Source organism: Cinclus cinclus, chromosome 20 (assembly GCF_963662255.1).
Source record: "Cinclus cinclus chromosome 20, bCinCin1.1, whole genome shotgun sequence".
Lineage (NCBI taxonomy): Eukaryota > Metazoa > Chordata > Aves > Passeriformes > Cinclidae > Cinclus > Cinclus cinclus.
In genome coordinates, this window is record NC_085065.1 from 11454646 (window position 1) to 11473330 (window position 18685).

Genomic DNA, 18685 nt, shown 5'->3' on the forward strand with positions numbered 1-18685 from the left:
GAAAGTGCCAGATCCCATCCCCCGGGAATGGAAACCCTAAATGTCCTTCTCAGGGGGAGAGGGATCACCCCAGAGAACTGGGATAGGACGGGATTAGACACATTAGGGGGAACCCCCAGGTGCTGTCACCCACCATCATCCAGTGTCCTCTCGAGGACAGGAGGCCGGCTGGGGACACCATCGCCGATCCTGGTGAAGGCCAGCACCTGGATCTCGTACAGGGTGTACTTGGCCAGCCCGGTGAGCTGGGCACTGCGGGAGGCATTGCCCTCTGCCAGCCAGAACTTGGCATGCCTCTCCGAGCCCTTCTCCTTGTACAGCACCTACAACGCAGCCCCGTGTGACACAGCCGGGCCAGGCTGGCACTGAGGGCCACCAGATCCTGGTGGTGGCACAGCTGGGGACCCCGGAAGCCGCAGGGTGAATCCCCAGGGGAAGCCGTGCTGGCCATGGGCAGGGCACGGGCAGGAGCTCACCTTGTAGCCCAGGATGAGCCCGTTGCAGTCAGCCTCGGGTATGTCACTCCATCGGACCATCAGGCTGCTGGAGGAGCTGGCCACTGCCGACACATTGCTGGGGCCGGAGGAGGGGACTGGAGGGAGGCAGCAGAGAGGGTCAGTGGCTGGACTGGCCAAGGTGGGTGCCCAGTGCCCAGGTGGGCAGCGGTACCTGACTCCCGGGTACGTCCCAGCACCGAGGGGCTCCAGGGCCCGGAGCCAATGGCGTTGAAGGCCTGGACCTGCACCCGGTACTCCGTCCACTCCTCCAGGTCCTCGATGGTGAATTCCCGTTCCACACGGTCACGGATCACATGGAGCACCGGCTGCCCCCGCCCGTCCGCCCGCACGTACCGGATCCTGTACCCCACCGAGTCGGGGTTCCCGTTGTACTCCTGCTCCAGGAGGGGCTGGCAGGGACAGGCACTGTCACTCCTGATGTCCCACAGCCCCACAGCTCCATCCCCCTTCAGCCCATGCAGGCACAGATCCCCCTGACCCACAGTCCCTCCTCACCATCCAGCGCAGCCACAGGCTGGTCTCGCTGGCCGTCCTCAGGGTGACATTGGCAGGGGCCATGTCCGGGGGGGCCTGGAGGGTCTGAATCCTCCGGGAGGGCAGGCTGGGGGGGCTGGTGCCCACGATGTTCACCTGCCGCATGCGGAAACTGAGAGGAGAGGAGAGGAGAGGGGGGTCATGGTGTGAGGCAAGAGGGCTCCAGTCCCATGGGGAGGACAATGAGGAGAGGTCACAGTGGGGGACAGGAGGGCTCTGTTCCTGCAGGGATGGCACCGCCCTGGCACTCACCTGTAGTAGGTGTAGGGCTTCAGGTTGGGCACCTCCATGGAGCGGGTGTCGGGCTCGTTGGCCAGCTGGTGCACGAGCCCCCACTGCCCAGCCTCGCCGTTCTGGCCCACCTGTGGGGTGGCAGTGGGGTGAGTGGGGTGAGCTGCCCCCAAACACCACCTGACCCCCCTTCCTCTACCCTGTACCTGTGCCTCCACCTGCCAGCGGGAGATGGAAGTTTTGCCATCGTAACCCGGGCGGAACTGGATGGTGACGGAGCGGGGGCCGATGTTGGAGATGCCCAGGTTGGTGGGGGCACCGGGGAGCTCTGTGGGGACAGGGCAAGGTGGGTGGCACCGGCCACAGCACCTCACACAGCCCTCCAGCACCCCAACAGCACCGTGCTCACCTGGGGGGACCCCTGAGGAGATGGTGGAGGAGGAGACCTGTCCCTGTCCCTTGGAGGTCATGGCGGCCACCTCGATGGTGTAGGTGGTGAGGGCCGTGAGGCCGGTGACACGGTACTCCAGGGTGACATTGGGCAGGTAGTGCGTCACCCGCGTGTTGGTGCGGTTGTACTCCTCCCAGGAGATCCGGTACCCTGGAATGCACCCCTGTGTCACCCCTGTGTCACCCCTGTGTCACCCACCCCGGCTGGAACAGGACAGGTGGAAGATGCTGTGGGGTCGGAAGAGGACACGAGTGATACTGTGGAGTGGCAATGGGACACAGTGGAGGTGCTGAAGAGTGGGAATGGGACAGGAAAAGGGAGAAGTGCTGTGGGGTGGGAAAGGGAGCCATGACAGAGCTCAGTACCCGTCAGAATTCCGTTCTTCTCCAGCGGCTCCTGCCAGCTGACCTTCAGGGACGTATCCAGGATATCACTGAAGCTGAGGTGTCCCACGGGACCAGGCACTACCCAAAAACACCCAGACTCATCACCCAAGCGCAGGAACCCTCAGCACCCCCTTGGGCCGGGGCTGGGCAGCGGGACGGAACCGGGGGGCGGGCAGGGTCCATCCCGCGGGGGTCGGAACCTCCCCGTACCATCCTCGTGGGTGCGCACCAGCTGCGGGGGGCTGCGGGGGCCATCCCCGGGCGTGGTGAAGCACAGCACCGAGGTGAAGTACTCGGCGAATTTGCGCAGCCCCGACACGTAGCCCACGTGGATGCTGTCCTGGAAATTGGGCCGCACCGTCACCACCGTGGGCTCGTCCTCATGCTCCGGCTCCCAAGCGATGAGCTGAGGGAAAAGGACACTGAGATGTTATTTGCTGAAATTCTCTGAGCTTTGATGGTACTTCACTCCATTTCATTTACGAGGTGTTTTTCTTTCTACCAAGTTTTAGGAGACATTTTTTATTATTAAGGGTGGTTTTTTTTGTGCTTTTGTTTCCACTTCTAAGCTCACCGGAGCTGTAAACTCACACAGGTTTTTTTCTCCCAAGCTGATAATTTTTCCAGTTTCTGGGAGCCTTAGAGAAATCAATTTTAAAATGCAAAAGAGCTAACAAGGAGTGCAAGACAAAACAACGCTTTTTCTGTTAAATCCCAGCAGACATCTGATGCGATTGCAGAATTACGGCGTGGAATGGCTCTGTTGAAACAACAATTGCAGGACTCCAAACATGAAAGGCAGCAACAGCTGACGGTGAGCGCTGACTTTCTTTCTCTTTACTTTTATTTGATGCTTTAAATGTTTACATATCCATCTCCGGCTTCCACTTATTAATTCAGCGTTGATTAACGATCAATTAACGGTGCGGGGAGCACCCGATGCCTGTGCCAGCGCTGTTTACGGAGCTGTGATTAACTCCATCGATAACGGCGCAGGATCCCCCCCTTGCCCGCATCCAGGAGGGATGGCTGGGCATTTAATTGGTATTGTGCAAGATAGCCTCTAGCAACTTAATTAAACACTAATTAGGGCCCTAAAAATACTAATCAAAAATACTAAGTGGCATTTAATAAGAATGTTAAATATCCTACTCACGCTGGTTATCTCATCCAGCGGCAATTAAATTCCCGAACTTCTTTCAGGATTGGATTATGACACAAGTTTAATGTTTTAATTCAATTTCATTAATGTAAATTTGAATCAATTGCAATTCGGAATTAATTACAGAGCATGGGGACTCCAAGCCCATGCAAGTGTTAAATAACAGTAAATATTGTTTTAACAGTCAGGAGAGATCCAATTAAAATCCGGGATTTCGACAAGGAGGAGCCAAGACAGTTTGTGAAGTTTTCCCCTTTCAGTTTTGGGGAATCACCCTCACCTTGTAGCCCTGGTTGATGCCGTTGATGAACTGGGGGCTGGGGGGGTTCCAGGTGAAGCGGATGGTGGTGGAGTTGGTGGCCTCAGCCTGCACATTCCCTGGAGGCACGGTGGGCACTGCCAGGATGAAGGGACAGCTCACAGGGACAGCTCCACCAGGACCCCTCCATCAGCTGGGTGCCAAACCCGCATCGTCCCTGCCCAGCACGTCCCAGTCCCCCTGGGATCTCCACACCAGTCCTCCTGCCTCCCATCCCATCACCCCAGCGGCACCACCTGGCGCTATCGGGGTACCCCTGCCCACCCCCCATTGTCCCTGCCTACCTCCCTGCAGGGTCCACTCTGTCACCTTCATGCTGTAGACCCCGAGTCCGGCGCTGTTGTAGGCAGCCACCTCGATCTCGTAGTTGGTCCAGATGATGAGATCCTCCAGGAGGAGGTTGTTCACCTCGGCGTTGGTGATGTTCTTGAACTGGTACCCCACGGGCAGCCCTGCCAGGCAGTACCTGAGGACCGGGAGCCATCAGAGCTGCCACTGTCCCCACCAACACCAGGCTGGGGAGCCTTGGGCACCCCCGCTGGCACCCACCGGATGATGTAACCCTTGAGGACCCCGTTCTGGTGGCTCTCGGGGGGCGGCTGCCACTGGATCATGATGGACTGGTTGGTGCGGCCGCTGGCGATGACGTTCTGGGGGGGCGCAGAGGGCGGCTCCTCGGGCAGGGACACCCTGCAGGGACAGGACAGGGTGAGCACCCGGGCTCAGCAGCACCCCCAGGACCCCCACGGGACTCACCTCTCCGTGTCCTTGCTGAACTGTCCCCTGCCCACATCATTTACAGCACACAGGCGGAACTGGTAGGAGCGGGCGGGGACCAAGCCCCGCACTGTCACCGATGTCACCTCGGGGTCCACGCTGGCCAGCAGCACGGTCCAGGGCGCATCTGGGGGAAGAGGGGACAGCATGGTGGGGACCTGACCTGCAGGACACTGAGGTCCCCTGCCCGGCTGACGAGTCCCGGAGTCCCCGAGCTGCCCCTGCACCAGGGGGACGCTGGGGACTTCTCCCAGTGCCAGCGGTGCCAGGGGGGTGGGAGCAGCCCCTTACTGTTCTCGGAGACCTCCACGACGTAGCGGAGCAGGGGGCTGTTGCCGTCGAAGGGCTTGGCCCAGGTGAGGTTGATGGCCCGTTTCTCCTGCGGGCTCAGGGCGGCCACGGGGCTCTCGGGGGCGTGGGGGAGCTGCCTGGACAGGGGGGTTAGGGAGGGAAGGAAGGGGCACAGCCCCATGTGGGGAGTGCCGTCGGGATGAGGGGGGATCTCACCGGACACGGAGGTGGGCGCTGCGCGAGTCGTTGCCCCCGGCTGAGATCACTTTGCAGGTGTAGGTGCCGATGTCACCCGACCAGGTCTGGGAGATGTGCAGGGTGCCCACCTCGTCCAGACGCACTCGGGGGCCGCTCTCAGGGCCCAGCGGTGCCCCGTCCTTCTCCCAGACATACCTGTGCCAGGGGGAGCCAGGTGTGCTGGTGCCCCGCAGCTCCCCAGTGAGCAGAGGGAACCAGGGGCTCCTGGTCACAGGGCACCAGGTGGCACTGCAGGACCACCAGCGCAGGGCTGAGGAGAAGGACCCCCCCCATATCTCCCTCCCCAGGACAGCGGCGACAGCAGCCAGGTCGGCAACCCGGGGGTGTCTGGGCTCCCCAATCCCCTTCACCCACCTGACGTCCACGCTGGGGTCATGGGTGACCCCGCAGCTCATGACAGCCTTGGTGCCCTTGATGACACTCTGGTCCTGTGGCGGGTCCGTGATCCGTGTCCTTGCTGCGGGGGGGACAAAAGGAACCACCGGCACTGCAGGGGTGGCCCCAGCATGGACAGACCCCGTATTCACCCACAAAACGCAGCGCCCATCCCCGGAGAGCTCCATCCCGCAGCACCCAGGGCGGTGCCTGGAGCCAGGCAGGGTCCCTCCCTCCCGGCTGCAGGTGACACGGGCCCACCGTGAGTCCCTTACCCCAGACCACCAGGTCTGCAGAGGCCTCGTCCACGCCGCGGGAGTTGGTGGCCAGGCAGGTGTAGGTGCCAGCGTCGGGCAGGTGTGCGGGGCTCACCAGGAGACTGCCCGACTCCAGCAGGGTGAAGCGCGGCAGCTGCACGGAGCCACTGGCCAGGACTCGCTCCCCTGGGGACACAGCAGAGCCCTGTCAGTGCCACGGCCGCCGGCGTGGTGGTCACCGAGCCCCATGGCAAAGCTCGGAGGACAAGCTTGTCCCCAGCCCTTCACCTTTCTGCCAGGTGATGGCCGGGCGCGGCGCCCCCGAGGTCTCGCAGTTGAGGATGACGGACATGCCATCGATCACCGCGCTGTCCTGGGGACCCCGCGTGATGTTGGGGGCGATGCCTGTGGGACACAAAGGGCACAGACCCCCCTGAATTCCCTCCCTGTGCCCGGCCTGACACAGAAGAGTTTCCATCCCACCCAGCCAGGGCACCCCCAGGGCTGAGAGGGGCTGGCACCTACTGGTCACGGCCAGGTACGTGGTGGTCTGCACCTCGCCGGCGGCGTTGCGGGCGAAGCACTGGAACATTCCGGTGTCATCAGGGAGCAGCCCGCTGATCTGCAGGCTGCCATCCTCCAGCAGCTGGAAGCGGGACAGCTTCTCCAGGTGCAGGAGGGCAGCATCCTTGTACCAGGCCATCTCGGGAGGGGGGACACCTGCACGGGTACAGCCACGTCAGGCACGGGGTGACGGCAGCACACGGAGGGTGCCGGGGAGCAGCTCACCCTTGGCTTGGCAGGGGATGGCCACCACCTTCTCCATCTCGGCCGTGATGTGTCTCTCTGGCTCCCTGACGAACTGTGGGGGCTCTGCCGAGGGAACCGGGAGATAGCAACGGGCACAGAGCCTCTCCCGAGGGTCCTTGGCATGACCAGCGCCCCTTGTGTCACCGCCCATCCCAGCCCCGGGGCTGAACCCACGTCAGCTCATGGCATGGGTGGTCTGGGCTGCTCGTGGGCAGGAGCTCACCCAGCACGGACAGGGAGGTGCCCACGGACAGGAGCTCACCCAGCACGGACAGGGAGGTGCCCACGGACAGGAGCTCACCCAGCACGGACAGGGAGGTGCCCACGGACAGGAGCTCACCCAGCACGGACAGGGAGGTGCCCGCGGACAGGAGCTCACCCAGCACGGACAGGGAGGTGCCCACGGACAGGAGCTCACCCAGCACGGACAGGTAGGCGCCGGCAGTCACGGCGGGGACGCTGCTGCTGCGCAGCACAGCCTCGCACTCGTAGAAGCCGCTGTCACTCAGAGTGGGGTGCAGGATGGTCAGCCGGCGGCTGTAGTCACTGATCCCGCTGGACACGGGGGTCCCGTCCTTCTTCCAGATGATGTGCAGCTTGATCAGTGGCCTGGGGGGCCGGAGGTGTGTCAAGAGCTACCCCGCGGGATCCCACGTCCCTCCATCCCACAGGACTCGGGTGGGAAGGATCTCCCTCCACCCCACAGGTTCCAGGAGTGTGGTGGGAATGGATTTAGGGGCACTCAGCCCCGAGGTTGGGCAATGCCAACAGGGAGATTCCCCATCCCAGACCCCACCCCACGGCTCACCTGGCATTGGCCACACACTCCATGGTCACCTCCGAGGTGCCGGCCACCACGCTGGTGTTCCTGGGCGGGACAATGATGGTGGGTGCAATGGGATCAGCCGGGCCACCCACGTCTGGGAGGGAAGAAAGAGGCCAGAGGGACAACCATGAGCACCCCTTGCCCACCCTGGGGTGTCCCCAGAGAAGACACCCAAATAGAATCCCTCACTGCTCAGCTTGGAAGAGACAAAGGTGACAGGGTCGCCATCAGGGTGCCTTCCCTAAGCTGTGTGCTCCCATGGGAGCCCTGGCACGCCTGGTGGCAGCAGGGAGGAGGGAGCAGGGAGTCCATAAAGCAAAATGATGGCAACAATAAAAAACCCTCGTGTAGGCGCTGTAAAAACGCGATGGGCTCGAAAGCTGCTGATAGAGCTGAATCCATAAACAGGGGATCCGGGATGTTTATGGTGCTCCAGGACGCCGAGGGACGGGAAAACTGATTAATGGGGATGGGAGACAGGCAGAGCCCGCCACAGACAGGGATAACCTGTCCTAACCCCGTGGAGCAGCAGGAGGGGGGATGGGGGAGAGCGTGACAGGACTGATGTCACTTTAGGGCATGTCCCATGGAATGGGCTGACACCACCCAAATGGGCTGGGGGACCCTTGGAAATCTTGGAGGGCTCAGAGGAAATGGAGGGATGAAGCCACAGGGGTGACCCCCAGGCAGGAGCTGCTCCACGGTACCAGGAGCTGGCAGGGGGACAGGGACAGGGGAGGGTGTCCATGGGGACACCCATTCCACAGCCCCTCCTGGATGCAGGAGCTCTGCCTGTGACAGCGCCTGCAGCACAGCCACGAGCACCTAAATAAATTCTGAGGCCGCCGAACTGTTAAGTCAGCAGAAGCTAGAGCCTCAGAAGAGATTTACTGCAAATTAAATTTGGGGGAGAGGCAGGGGATGGGGGGAGGGGGGACAGTGCCCCCCACACTCACTGGCCACGGTCAGGGTGATGGGCTGGCTCGTCTTGTTGTCCCCGTTCTTGTCATTCACCGCCTGCACGTAGTAACGCCCCGCGTCCGGCGCCACCGTGGACAGGATGACCAGGGTGTTCTCCAGCGTGATGGCTCTGGGGGAGGAGAGAGAGCAGTGAACCCATCGAGCTGGGACCCTCACTCCCCACCCAGCACTCTCACCTGCCTGGGGACACCCACATGGGACCCCCAACCTCACCCCAGGATGGGAGGACCAAGCCCTGCACCCCTCAGTCCAAGCAGAGCCCGCGGGACGGCGCAGATTCCAAGGATTTCTCCTTTTTTTGACTTTTTTTTACTTAATGGAGCAATCTAATCTTCTGGAAACATAAAATGCTGTGGGGAATATGTTTTTTTACCATTAAATATGAGATAAAGAAGTTTTATCTCCTCAATCCCGCTCTGCAAATCGAAAGGAGACCAGTTCAATTCTTGCATAATGGGGGTTACAAATTCAATTCCTGCAGGCTGCGGCTGCCAGGGCTCCGGCAGCACCGGGATCTGCCACAGCTCCGTGGGGACTCCTGGCATACGCGTGCTTGGCTCTATCCAGCCCTTTCCCCCGCCTTCCTCCCTCTTGTTTTCATTTTTTGGTTAAGAAATCCCTTTTTCTGGTGCCAAACAGAGCCGTTAGTCATCGAGTGTGTCCCCGGCTTTCAGCACGATGCAGCGTCAGTTAAACATCCTTAGTGTGGGGACAACGGGAAATGCAAACGGGATGCTGTGGGGGTTCCAGGAGGATCCTGGGCGCTCCAGGGGGATCCTGGGGGCTCCAGGGGGATCCTGGGGGTGCTCACATGCGGCTGCTGGGGGAGATTTTCCGTCCGTCGCGGAACCAGGTGACCTGCGGCTGCGGGAAGCTGGCGATGCGGGGCGCACGGATCACGGCCGCCTCCCCGTGCGACACGCTCTGCTGCGTCTCGCTGTCCTCGAAGCTGCCCATGTCTGCAGAGGAAGGCAGAGAACCGTGCCAGGGGCTGGAGGGATGCCCGGGAATCCAGGATGGGGTTTGTGGGATGGGTGATGCAGAGGGGCTGCTCCTGGTCCCCTCCTCGGCTTGGGGGGCTTGGCTGGCTCAGCGTGTGGGATGTGGGGGTGGCTCAGATCCCACTGGCTCCTCCTGGTGATCCATCCCTCCAGCGGCTGGAGCTCCCTCACCCTTGTGCTGGGTCAGGGACCCCTGTCCGAGTGTCCCCCCGCCCCTCAGGCAGGCTGCAGCCACAGCAGGAAGGGCCCAGGGGCTCCCCAGCTTCTCTCCATTCTCCAGCCCCAGTGCCAGGAGCATTCCCAGCATGACCCTGACTCCAGGGACAAGATGTGGCGCAGCTGCCCCCATCCCACTCTGCCATTCCCCTGTTGGAAGCACACAGCACTTGTGGGAGACTGAGGGAAGCTGGGGGTGCATGGAGGAGGGGGGGACATGGGATTTTTATTGACTTCCTTAATTGCTGTAATTAAAAACATGTAAAGAATCCTTTTTTAACGACTTTGCCATTATCATTAGTTGTTAGCACAGCTGCCTTATTAATTTCTCATTATCCTCCTGATTTGTCGCTGCTCCTCGGGAGGTGTTTAAGGGGATGGGATTGGGGGTAACCCGGAGGCAAGGGGGTGACAGAAAGGGGCAGATCCCTTCGGGGGACAGAGCCACCATCGCAGGCCTCAGCATTCTCATCTCCTCATTAAATCTCAGCACATGCCCGCCAGCGTCACCCCAGGGATGCTCCAATGTCCCTGCCACTGTCACCCCGGGGACGCTGCAGACTCGCACGAGTGGCACCAACACCAGAGCTGTCGCACAACGCCGGGAGCCGGGTGTCCCCGTGCGGTCCCCACGGAGCAGGACGGTCACTTACAGGCCACCTGCACCTCGGTCTGGCGCTGCAGCAGAGCTCCCATGCGGTTGCGAACGATGCAGCGGTAGAAGCCGGCGTGGGTGCGGTCCAGCGAGGTGATCATGTACCTGCGGGAGGGGTATCAGCAGTGAGGGGACATCCGTGTCACTGTCACAGCCCCCCGGAGAGGCTGCAGCTCCTGCACGCCCTCCCGATTTCCCGCACCTGTACCAGGAGCTCCTTTTCCCCGAGGAGCTGCTGCTGGACGTGCATGCACTACACTGGATGTGTGCGTCCGTGCAGGCTGAGGGGGGACACCCCAGTGTCCCTCAGTGCCACACAGGGACTAGCGGCCACCCGCACTGGAAATATTTCCACTCCGCACAAGGCGGTGACTGTCACCCTCGCGGTCCAGGGGCTGGATGTGACCCATGGCCACGAGCTGGGACCTGGGATCCGTTGTCCTGAGCCCTGCCCCAGCCCCAGCTGTGACACTGCGGTCTGCTGGTGTCACTCAGCCTGGACCTAAGCGCGGCGCTGCTCCGATCAATGCCGACTGAACCCCCTTATCACCCCCACGCCTGCTCTTATCAGCCGCCAGCGCCAGCAGCCGGTGAGGAGATAAAGGAAATCACCACATCTCCACTCGGCCATCCCCCGAGCATCGCTGCGGTCCCCAAGCCGGTCCCCGCTGCCACCAGAGTTCCCCGGGCAGTCCCCACCCCTGGAGCTCCTGTTTCATCCCCCCCAAAAGAGACGGGGGAGCCTCGGGGGCCGGGCAGGTGCTGCAGCGTCGCCGTCCCCGACGGGGAGCGCTGCGAGATAAAGCAGAGAGGGAATAAATAAAACAAGCTCAGCCCTCCTTGCCCAAAAATCTAATCTTGCGTTAAAACCCGCCCCGGGCTCTTTCGGCAGAGCTTTGTTTGTTCTTCTGAGAACCGAGCGTAAATTAAACTTTCATAAGACCTGAGGAACGCGTTCCCCGTGCCGGGAGCGCCCCGAGGCCCCGCGCCCACCTCCCCGCACGGGAGAGGGTGACAGGGGACACAGGGGTCCCCGCTGGCACCGCGGGGATGGGGCGAGCACGGCGGGACTGGCACCGAAGCCGCGGTGCCACCCACCCAGCCGCCCACCCACGCGGCGTGCCGGGGTCACCCGTCCCCGCGGGAGAAGGGATGGTGCCCTTTGGGAACGAGTCCTTGAGTGTCACGGCTGATATTTAAAAAAGCTCCCCAGAGGCTTTAAATAAGATATTTCAATTCCACGGAGCTGTCAGGAGCGGCTGCAGACGCCAGGAATAATGGGCCCGCTCTCCTTGCGGTGTCCTCGTTAATAAATCACACCGTGACTCCCGAACACACGCACGCCGATGGACGGATGGGTGGACGGACAGCGGCAGCAGAGGGACACGTGTGTCCCCAAACACATCCGTGTCCCCGGACACATTCGTGTCCCCTCAAGACCCTCATTCCAGGACGGGGACAATGCAAAGCCATCAGCGCTGGCACAGCCCAAGGGACCCAAACCGGGTCACGGGAGCGCCTTCAATGCCCAGCGCTGGCAGCACGGTGTCCCCACAGACAGGACACCTCCACGCTCACAGGGAGCCTTGTCCCCCAGCCCAGCAGATCCAATTAAGGGGACCGGGTCCCCGCACACGGGAGCTGGAGGAGTTATTGAAGCAGCAGCACTTCCACACACACCTCAGCAGCTGAAAATAGCCCGGAGAAAGGAAATCAATTCCCGGCGCAGCCCAGCCCGCAGTCATCAACCAAACCAGCACAGACTTTGTTCTCTCCCGCTCGCCTTCCACCGAGGCTTTTATCCAAGACCGCTCGGATTCAATTTCCTTCCCCCATCACGCCTGGCTAGACGGGGACGGGAATTGATTTCACCCCCAATGTCACCCTCGTGTCACCCCCTCACGGGAGATGCGCTGCAGGCAGGAGGGGTGGATGTCACCCCACATTTCCTCCCCAGTTTGTGCCACGGCTTCGTGGTCGGAAGTTCCAGGGCCGTTGTTCCATGCAAAGGAGCAGCTCCTCCAGCTGGGAGCGCTCCCGGTGCCCCGGCCCGGTGGCTCTGTCCATCCGCCCCCGCTCCAGCCGGGACGGAGGCGAAGCTGGCCCAGCTCCCGGCGCAGCCCTCGCTGCTGACTCCGCTGTTCCAGGGGTTTGTTTGGCTTCTCTCTGAAGATGGAGGTTGACAGGGCATCGTCCGTGGGGAAAAGCCCTTCCACAGCGAGCACTGACCCCCACTGCTCCGGCAGGAAGCGCCTGTGTCCCGTTCAGCCCCGGGGTCAGGAGGGGGCTCCGCGGGCAGGAGCCCCGTGCCGGGGGACCGGGGGGTTTGCAGCAGCAGCTTTGGCACCGGATCAGTCTGACAGATGGACGGCTGCATGCTGGGAATGCCAACCTGTCCGTCCGTCCGTCCATCCATCCATCCATCCATCCATCCATCCATCCACCCACAGCAGCGTGCCCAGCTCCTCACCGTGCCATCCTGGCACGGTACCGCCGTGTTCCACAGAATTACTCCCGGTGCTCCGGCACAGCCATGCCCCAGCCCTGGCTGCTGCCGTGGCTCTGTTATTGTAGGGTTGCTGAGGAGCGTGGGGCTGACGCTGCCGAATTATTCTTAGATTGAGGGGGTGGAGAAGGGCCGGGAAAAGCAGCAGCCAAAGGATTTGATCCATCAAACTGCAAGCCAGGAGAGCGCAGAAATCTGTGATGTTCTTCCAATGCCGCCCAGTAACAGCAACAGCTGGATCGGATTTGGGATGGAAACACACTGGCACAGTCCCCTTTGATTAATATCCTGTATAACGACTAATTAATTCTGGAGGGTACGTGTGTTTGAATAGTTACTGTGGGATAATGAAATGTCAAGTGAGCATTAAAACACACTTAGCAGAGGTTTAACGACTCGAAACATCCGAGCGGTGTCCCGGCCCCTGCGCGGGGCCAGCGCTCGATGAGGCTCTGAGCACCCCCCTGGAGTTCCATCAGCCCCGCTTAACTGGGCTATTGGATCTCAATTAGCGACTGGAACGGGCTCTGTTTGCATCCACGTGGCCGCTGCCTCGCGTCCTGCCCGGAGTGTTTTCCCTCGGCCATGGGAATTGGGCGGGTGCCGGCAGCCCCGTAAATCGCTGCCTCAATTGGCCCTGCCAGAACAATGAGCCATTTAATAATTAATGCCCGTGTATTAATCAGCCTCCTTCCTGGCGAGCAGGGACAGAACGAGCCTCGATCCGTGTTGTGGCATCCGGAGGGCTTTGGTGCATCGCTAACCACGAGCTTGGCCACCTCCCAGCTCCGGTGGCATCTCCTGCTCTGAGAGTTCCCTGTCCTCTCTGCTGTGGCTCCTCTAAGATCCCAGCACAGGAATTCCCTCTGCTGCCATCCCAGCTCGTACCTCCTGCCGGTCCCGACACTGCTGTGCTTCACTGGCACCACTGCTCTGTGCCCACAGCTCCTCTTGCCAACGTGGAGTGTCCCCCAACTCCAAAGAAGGCACAGAGACAGGCAGGAGCCTCCCCAGCACAAGAATTCCCAGGAAAAATCATCCCATGCTGTCCCTGCTCTCCACCAGCACTCCTGGGGCTTTGCCACCTGTGGTGATGCCAAAGGTGATGCAGGCCTGGTTGGAGCCACAGGAACCAGGAAGGTCCTGCTGGGCTCCCACCCAGCCTGGACGCAACCTTTCCAATGCTCTTCAGCTCCCATTAATTACCTCATTGCACGGTAATTAGCTCCCAAGGCAGAGAGATGGGCTTCACACCTAAGCTGGCAAAGAGCTGAGCCCACCCGAGGAGGGATGAGCTCCCGGAGAGCAGCAGCACCGAGATTCCAGCGGGAACCCAGGGTCGATCCATCCTCTTTGCCCCAGGTCTGGGGTTTTCAAAGGCTCCTGTCTATGTATTTTACATGGTCTGGGGACAAACTCTGGGCATCAAACATTTGGGATCCTCACCAGATCATAAAGGCCCATCAGGGTCCTCTGTGTACAGCCAGTTGTGTCCCTGCACCCCCGGGGGACACCCCAAAACAGTCCAGCAAGGAGCAGGGGTTGAAAGAGCCCCAAATCTCAGTGAGCCCACACAGAAAGGCTCCTGGAAGGAGACAGATCAGAGACACCACGTGCTGGAAAACCCACCCCAGGGCTGGCATGGTGTGGCATGGGGAGGCTCAGCTGTGCCAGCCCTGCTTGGCCAGCAGGAGCTGGGGTAAAGTCAGCCAGAGTAGAAATGGAATTACACTTTCCCAAGCTCCAGCAGAGGAGATCTGGGCTCTTGAGAGGAGGCAGGGAATCCTTCAGTAGCTGCTGGACTCCTGCAGCAGCTGTGGAGGCCATGAGGAGAGGCACGAGGGCTGATTTAGGAGCTGGAAGATGCATCCCTACGGATGGGAGTCTGTCCAGAGGTAATCTATGTGTAAGGTAATTTCCAAAGGCAGCAGGATTCGATGCAGCCCTTAATAGGACAATCTCATGTGATAAATTACCAGACCCAACTAATCTGCATGTTAAATTTCTTGTATGAGAAATAAATATCCCCAATTCACGAGAGAAGAGCTTTCCTTCCGAGGATTTCATTAAAGACATCAAGCTGCCTGATTTGCATGTTATGATTCCTCATATGAGCGGCTCCGGAGAGCTCGTGGAGAGCTCGGCACTGGAGACATCCTGGAGGGAAAAACAGAGCTGGACAGCAGGGCCAGGGCACCCGAGTGTGTGGGCACCCAGCCTGCTGTCACCTCAGTGGGCATCGGAGGGGTGTCCCAGCAGGGATCCCATGGCCTCCGGCACCCCATTCCAGCAGCAGGGAATGGAGGGAGCGAGGGGAGGGGAAGGTAGGTGGGCCCTGATCTCATTCCATCCCTGATCCCATCCCATTCCATTCACCAGGGATGTTCCTGGGATCACAGGTCAATGGGCACACACAGAGCCAGGCTGATCCCTGGCCTCCCCAGGGATGATCCCAAGGGTGGATGTCCCCACACACACACACAGAGCCAGGCTGCTGCTCAGTCCCTCGGGGGTCCCTCATCCTGCTCGATCCCCTGGGATCCTCCTGAGCCCTGCATGTGTGTGGAACCAAGCTGGGATGCTCCCGTCCCCAGGGATGCTCATGGGGATCACTCACCCAGCCAGATTGGTGCCCAATCTCCCACAGTCCCCAGGGATGTCTCCCGGGCAGGAGGGGATGACTCCACAAGCACACAGCCCCAGGCTGGTCCCCAGTCCTTCCGGAGTCCCTCATCACACCCAACCCCCGGGATGCTCCTCTGGGGGGATGGCTCCAAACGCTCACGGAGCCAAGTGATCCCTCCGTGCTCCCCGGGGATGCTCCCGAGGGATCAGCTCCACACAGAGGCACTGCCGTGGGTCTGCCCGGCTCGGGGCCAGCACCGGGCCGAGCCCGGTGCCCACCTGGCCCTCGGCGAACGCCAAGAGTCGCTCCGGTGGCGGCGGAATCGCTGCGGGAAGGAAAGGGCGGTCGCCATGGAAACGCTGCCAAACTGGGAGAGCTGCTCCTTGCCTGGAAATATGGCGTGAGCTCCTCCGACCACCGGCGAGCACCGAGCGGGGCTGCTCGAGGGGAGAGGGGGGACAACGAGTCCCTGCCCGCAGGCCCCCCAGAACGGGGGCAATGCACAAGGACCACTGCAGCCAGAGGGATGCCCTGCTCAGGAGAGGATGTAGGGAGCAGCGGTGAGGATGATGAGGGTGGAATGCTGAGACACACAGCCCTGGCTGGAAACTGCGAGGTGAAGCCACTAAACCTGGCTGGGAAGCACGAGCTGATGCCACCAAGCCTTGCTGGGAATCATGAGGCGATGCCACCAAGGCCAGTGCCCAGTTACAGCCCCCTGCAGCACATTGTCCTCTCCAAAGCCTCCCTCATGGGCACAGCCAGGTTCTGGGGAATGTCCTCCGGTCCCCGGGAGGGGACAGGGATACCCTGGACCTTTCACCCACGGCACCGATGCACCCAGAGCCATCCCCAGCCCAAGAACATCCCTGAGCCTCTGTGGCCATCAGCACCAGCCCTCCCCTCTCCAAGGATTACTCTGTTTCTAAACTCGTTAACTTTTAATTACAACCTTCCCACTGCCTGAGCGGGCTGGCTCTGCGCCACCGACAGCTCTATTAAAATTCAATTTCTGCCCATCATAACTAATTTTGGTCCTTCGCCTTCTCACCAGCAGCCTCCAGTGCCAGGCAAGACAGCCAAACCCTCATCCCCACACTCAAAATCCCCAGGGAGCCGCGGGCAGAGCCAAGGGACGCTGGCAGGTTCCAGGGGAGCCCAGCAGGGATTTGCACGGTGGCTTCTCTGCTGCATTGGCTGTGCTGGGTTTGTTTGGGTTTTCCCCACGTGTTTGTTTGTTTGGTTTCTCGCTTCCTTCCTTAATCCTTTCTGCCTGGATGCTGAGGGGCTGAGGGCTCTGGGGGAGGGGAGTCGCCGTGGAGCAGGGATGCAGGGATGGAGGGATGTGGAGCTGCTGGGCATCCCGGAGCACAGCCACCACTTCTGGGCCCTTTCCTACTGAAGGGTCAATTGAGGCACGGATCAAACCCAGGAGAAACTCAGGAAAAGGAGTCAGAATCCCCACTGCGGGTATGGAGGTGACCCCCAGGCACCCCAAGCCACTCCCAGGGCAGAGCAGGGTCCAGGATCAGGGTCCCGACTCCTTTCTCCTGCCTGGGAATGAGCTGTGGGAACTGTGGGGCTCAATAAGTTTGGGAACTTCCACACCACAACAAGGGACGAGGGTGTACCACAGGGCCCCCAGCCCAGGCATTGCAGAGCTGCAGCCACCACAGCTTAGGAGGGGACAGTCCCCAGGGTCCCAAGGTGGGCCCAGGCTCCAGGATCCCAGCACATACACGATGCCACCCAGCCACTCTCTCTGCATCCCAGCATCCCGGAGCAGCCCCACGTTGCTACAGCAACACGAAGCCTTTGGATTCGATGCCTGGAAAGGGGGAACGGCTTGTCTCGACCTGAATTATTGATTAAAACAGAGAGAATGACACACACACACTCAGAGGAGACGAGAGAGGTGCCCGCCTTGATTTAAAGGCCATCTCCAAGGGGCCGGAGCCGCTCTGTGCCAGGATCAGTTGGCACACGGGGCTGGGTCTGGGCACTCACACACCAGCCTGCCTTGGCCCTTCCCCGTCTGGCTGTTCCCAGGGAGCCACGGGGGGCTGTGATCCGCAGCCCGGTTTTGAGGTGTTAATCTGCTTGTGCAAACACCTTCTCCCCGGTGTTGACCTGCTTAAACTCCCCGTTTGCTCTGCAAACAGAGCCGGCAGCTCCCGGGCTGCCAAGTGCTGCCTCTGTGCCACCTCCCAGGATGGCAGCCCTGGCACTGGCACCTGCCAGTGGGCAGCATGACAGGAGGGATTTGCCTCAGAATCCCAGAGTCACTGAGGCTGGAAAAGACCTCCAAGGTCATTGAGACCAAGCTGAGCCAAATCCCCACCTTGTCCCCTTGGGTGCCTCCAGAGATGAGGACTCCAAACCTCCCTGGGCAGCCCTTTCTGATGGCTGACTTCCCTTTCCAGACTCACCTGTATTCCAGAGAGAATTTGGTGAGCTCCTGGCTGTTGTGCAGCCACTTGAACTCGAGGGGCCAGCTGCCCTCAGCCATGCAGGTCAGCACCAGCCTGTTCCCCTCCAGGTGCACCTGGCTCCTCACCGGCTCCGTCTTGAAGTACGGGGAGACATCGTCTGTGGAGAGAGAGAGAGAGGAGGGAGAGGGATCAGGGCCCCACATCCTGCCAGCACCATGGACCACTCAGCACTGCTGCCCCTGCTCTTGGCAGGGCATGGAACAAAATGATCTTTAAGGTCCCTTCCAACCCAAAGCGTTCCGTTGGCATCACCCCACTGACACCTCCTCTGCCCCAGCCAGGCCACCCAGCCCCCTTCCCTGTCCCTTGTCCCTCCCTGAACCATTCCAGCAGCCCATCCACAAGGGATCAGCCCGCTGCAGGTTTATCTAAGCTGCTTCTTTGCTTTATTCCCTGCTCCCTTTGTAGCATCTCCGAGCTTTTAACTCGGGGGGTGAAGGGGCGGAGGGGCTGCGAGCAGAGCGAGCCAGAACCACTTACTCCTCTCCTGTCTTATTTGCTAAGTAAAACTATAAATCGAACCACACAGCTCCATTTTCTGCTTAACAAATGGAAGCCCTTTTACTTCAAAGGCACATTCATATTCCCCAGCAGCTTTCAAGAGCACGTTCAATCACAGCTCTGGGTTTTTTCTTTGGGGTAGGGCTTTGCTTTCTTGTCTGCTCGAGCTGAATTCCTGCCGTGGATCCCCGCACTGTGAGTGGCATCGAGGCAGTGCCCACCAGCCCGGGGGTGTGACAGGAGTTTGTGGGAGCTCAGAGGCACCCAGAGACACCCCCAGAACTGTGCTGGGGATCCCTCTCTTCAGACCTGCACACCCACATGGAAATACCCAGTGGATTTACACCATCCTGCCTGGCCAAGGGGAGGGCACGGTGGTGCTGGATACCAGGAGAGTCATGAGCAGCTTGTGGCTCGTGAGTTTAATCTTCCTCTATGACCTTCAGCAGCACTGGCTGGAAGGGGCAGCCCTCCCTCATCCTGGTGTCTCTGCCTCAGATCCAGGATGGATC

General features: G+C 60.6%; 1 protein-coding gene across 1 annotated transcript in view; it reads right to left on the bottom strand.

The window, feature by feature from the left end:
* SDK2 (sidekick cell adhesion molecule 2) overlaps positions 1-18685 on the bottom strand; it is a 43899-nt gene that overhangs the window by 8359 nt on the left and 16855 nt on the right. Inside the window, exons 2-27 of the mRNA XM_062506154.1 lie at positions 17610-17769; positions 10047-10153; positions 8988-9135; positions 8152-8285; positions 7178-7289; positions 6788-6978; positions 6349-6432; positions 6085-6279; positions 5848-5964; positions 5578-5745; positions 5282-5384; positions 4886-5062; positions 4670-4806; positions 4358-4505; positions 4151-4291; positions 3886-4067; positions 3563-3678; positions 2331-2526; positions 2100-2198; positions 1693-1884; positions 1490-1611; positions 1305-1414; positions 1014-1164; positions 670-907; positions 477-592; positions 134-323 (exon numbers count right to left, since the gene is read on the bottom strand). Of these exons, the coding sequence (XP_062362138.1) occupies positions 134-323; positions 477-592; positions 670-907; positions 1014-1164; positions 1305-1414; positions 1490-1611; positions 1693-1884; positions 2100-2198; positions 2331-2526; positions 3563-3678; positions 3886-4067; positions 4151-4291; positions 4358-4505; positions 4670-4806; positions 4886-5062; positions 5282-5384; positions 5578-5745; positions 5848-5964; positions 6085-6279; positions 6349-6432; positions 6788-6978; positions 7178-7289; positions 8152-8285; positions 8988-9135; positions 10047-10153; positions 17610-17769 (3834 nt within the window). The remainder of the gene's footprint in view (positions 1-133; positions 324-476; positions 593-669; positions 908-1013; positions 1165-1304; positions 1415-1489; positions 1612-1692; positions 1885-2099; positions 2199-2330; positions 2527-3562; positions 3679-3885; positions 4068-4150; positions 4292-4357; positions 4506-4669; positions 4807-4885; positions 5063-5281; positions 5385-5577; positions 5746-5847; positions 5965-6084; positions 6280-6348; positions 6433-6787; positions 6979-7177; positions 7290-8151; positions 8286-8987; positions 9136-10046; positions 10154-17609; positions 17770-18685) is intronic.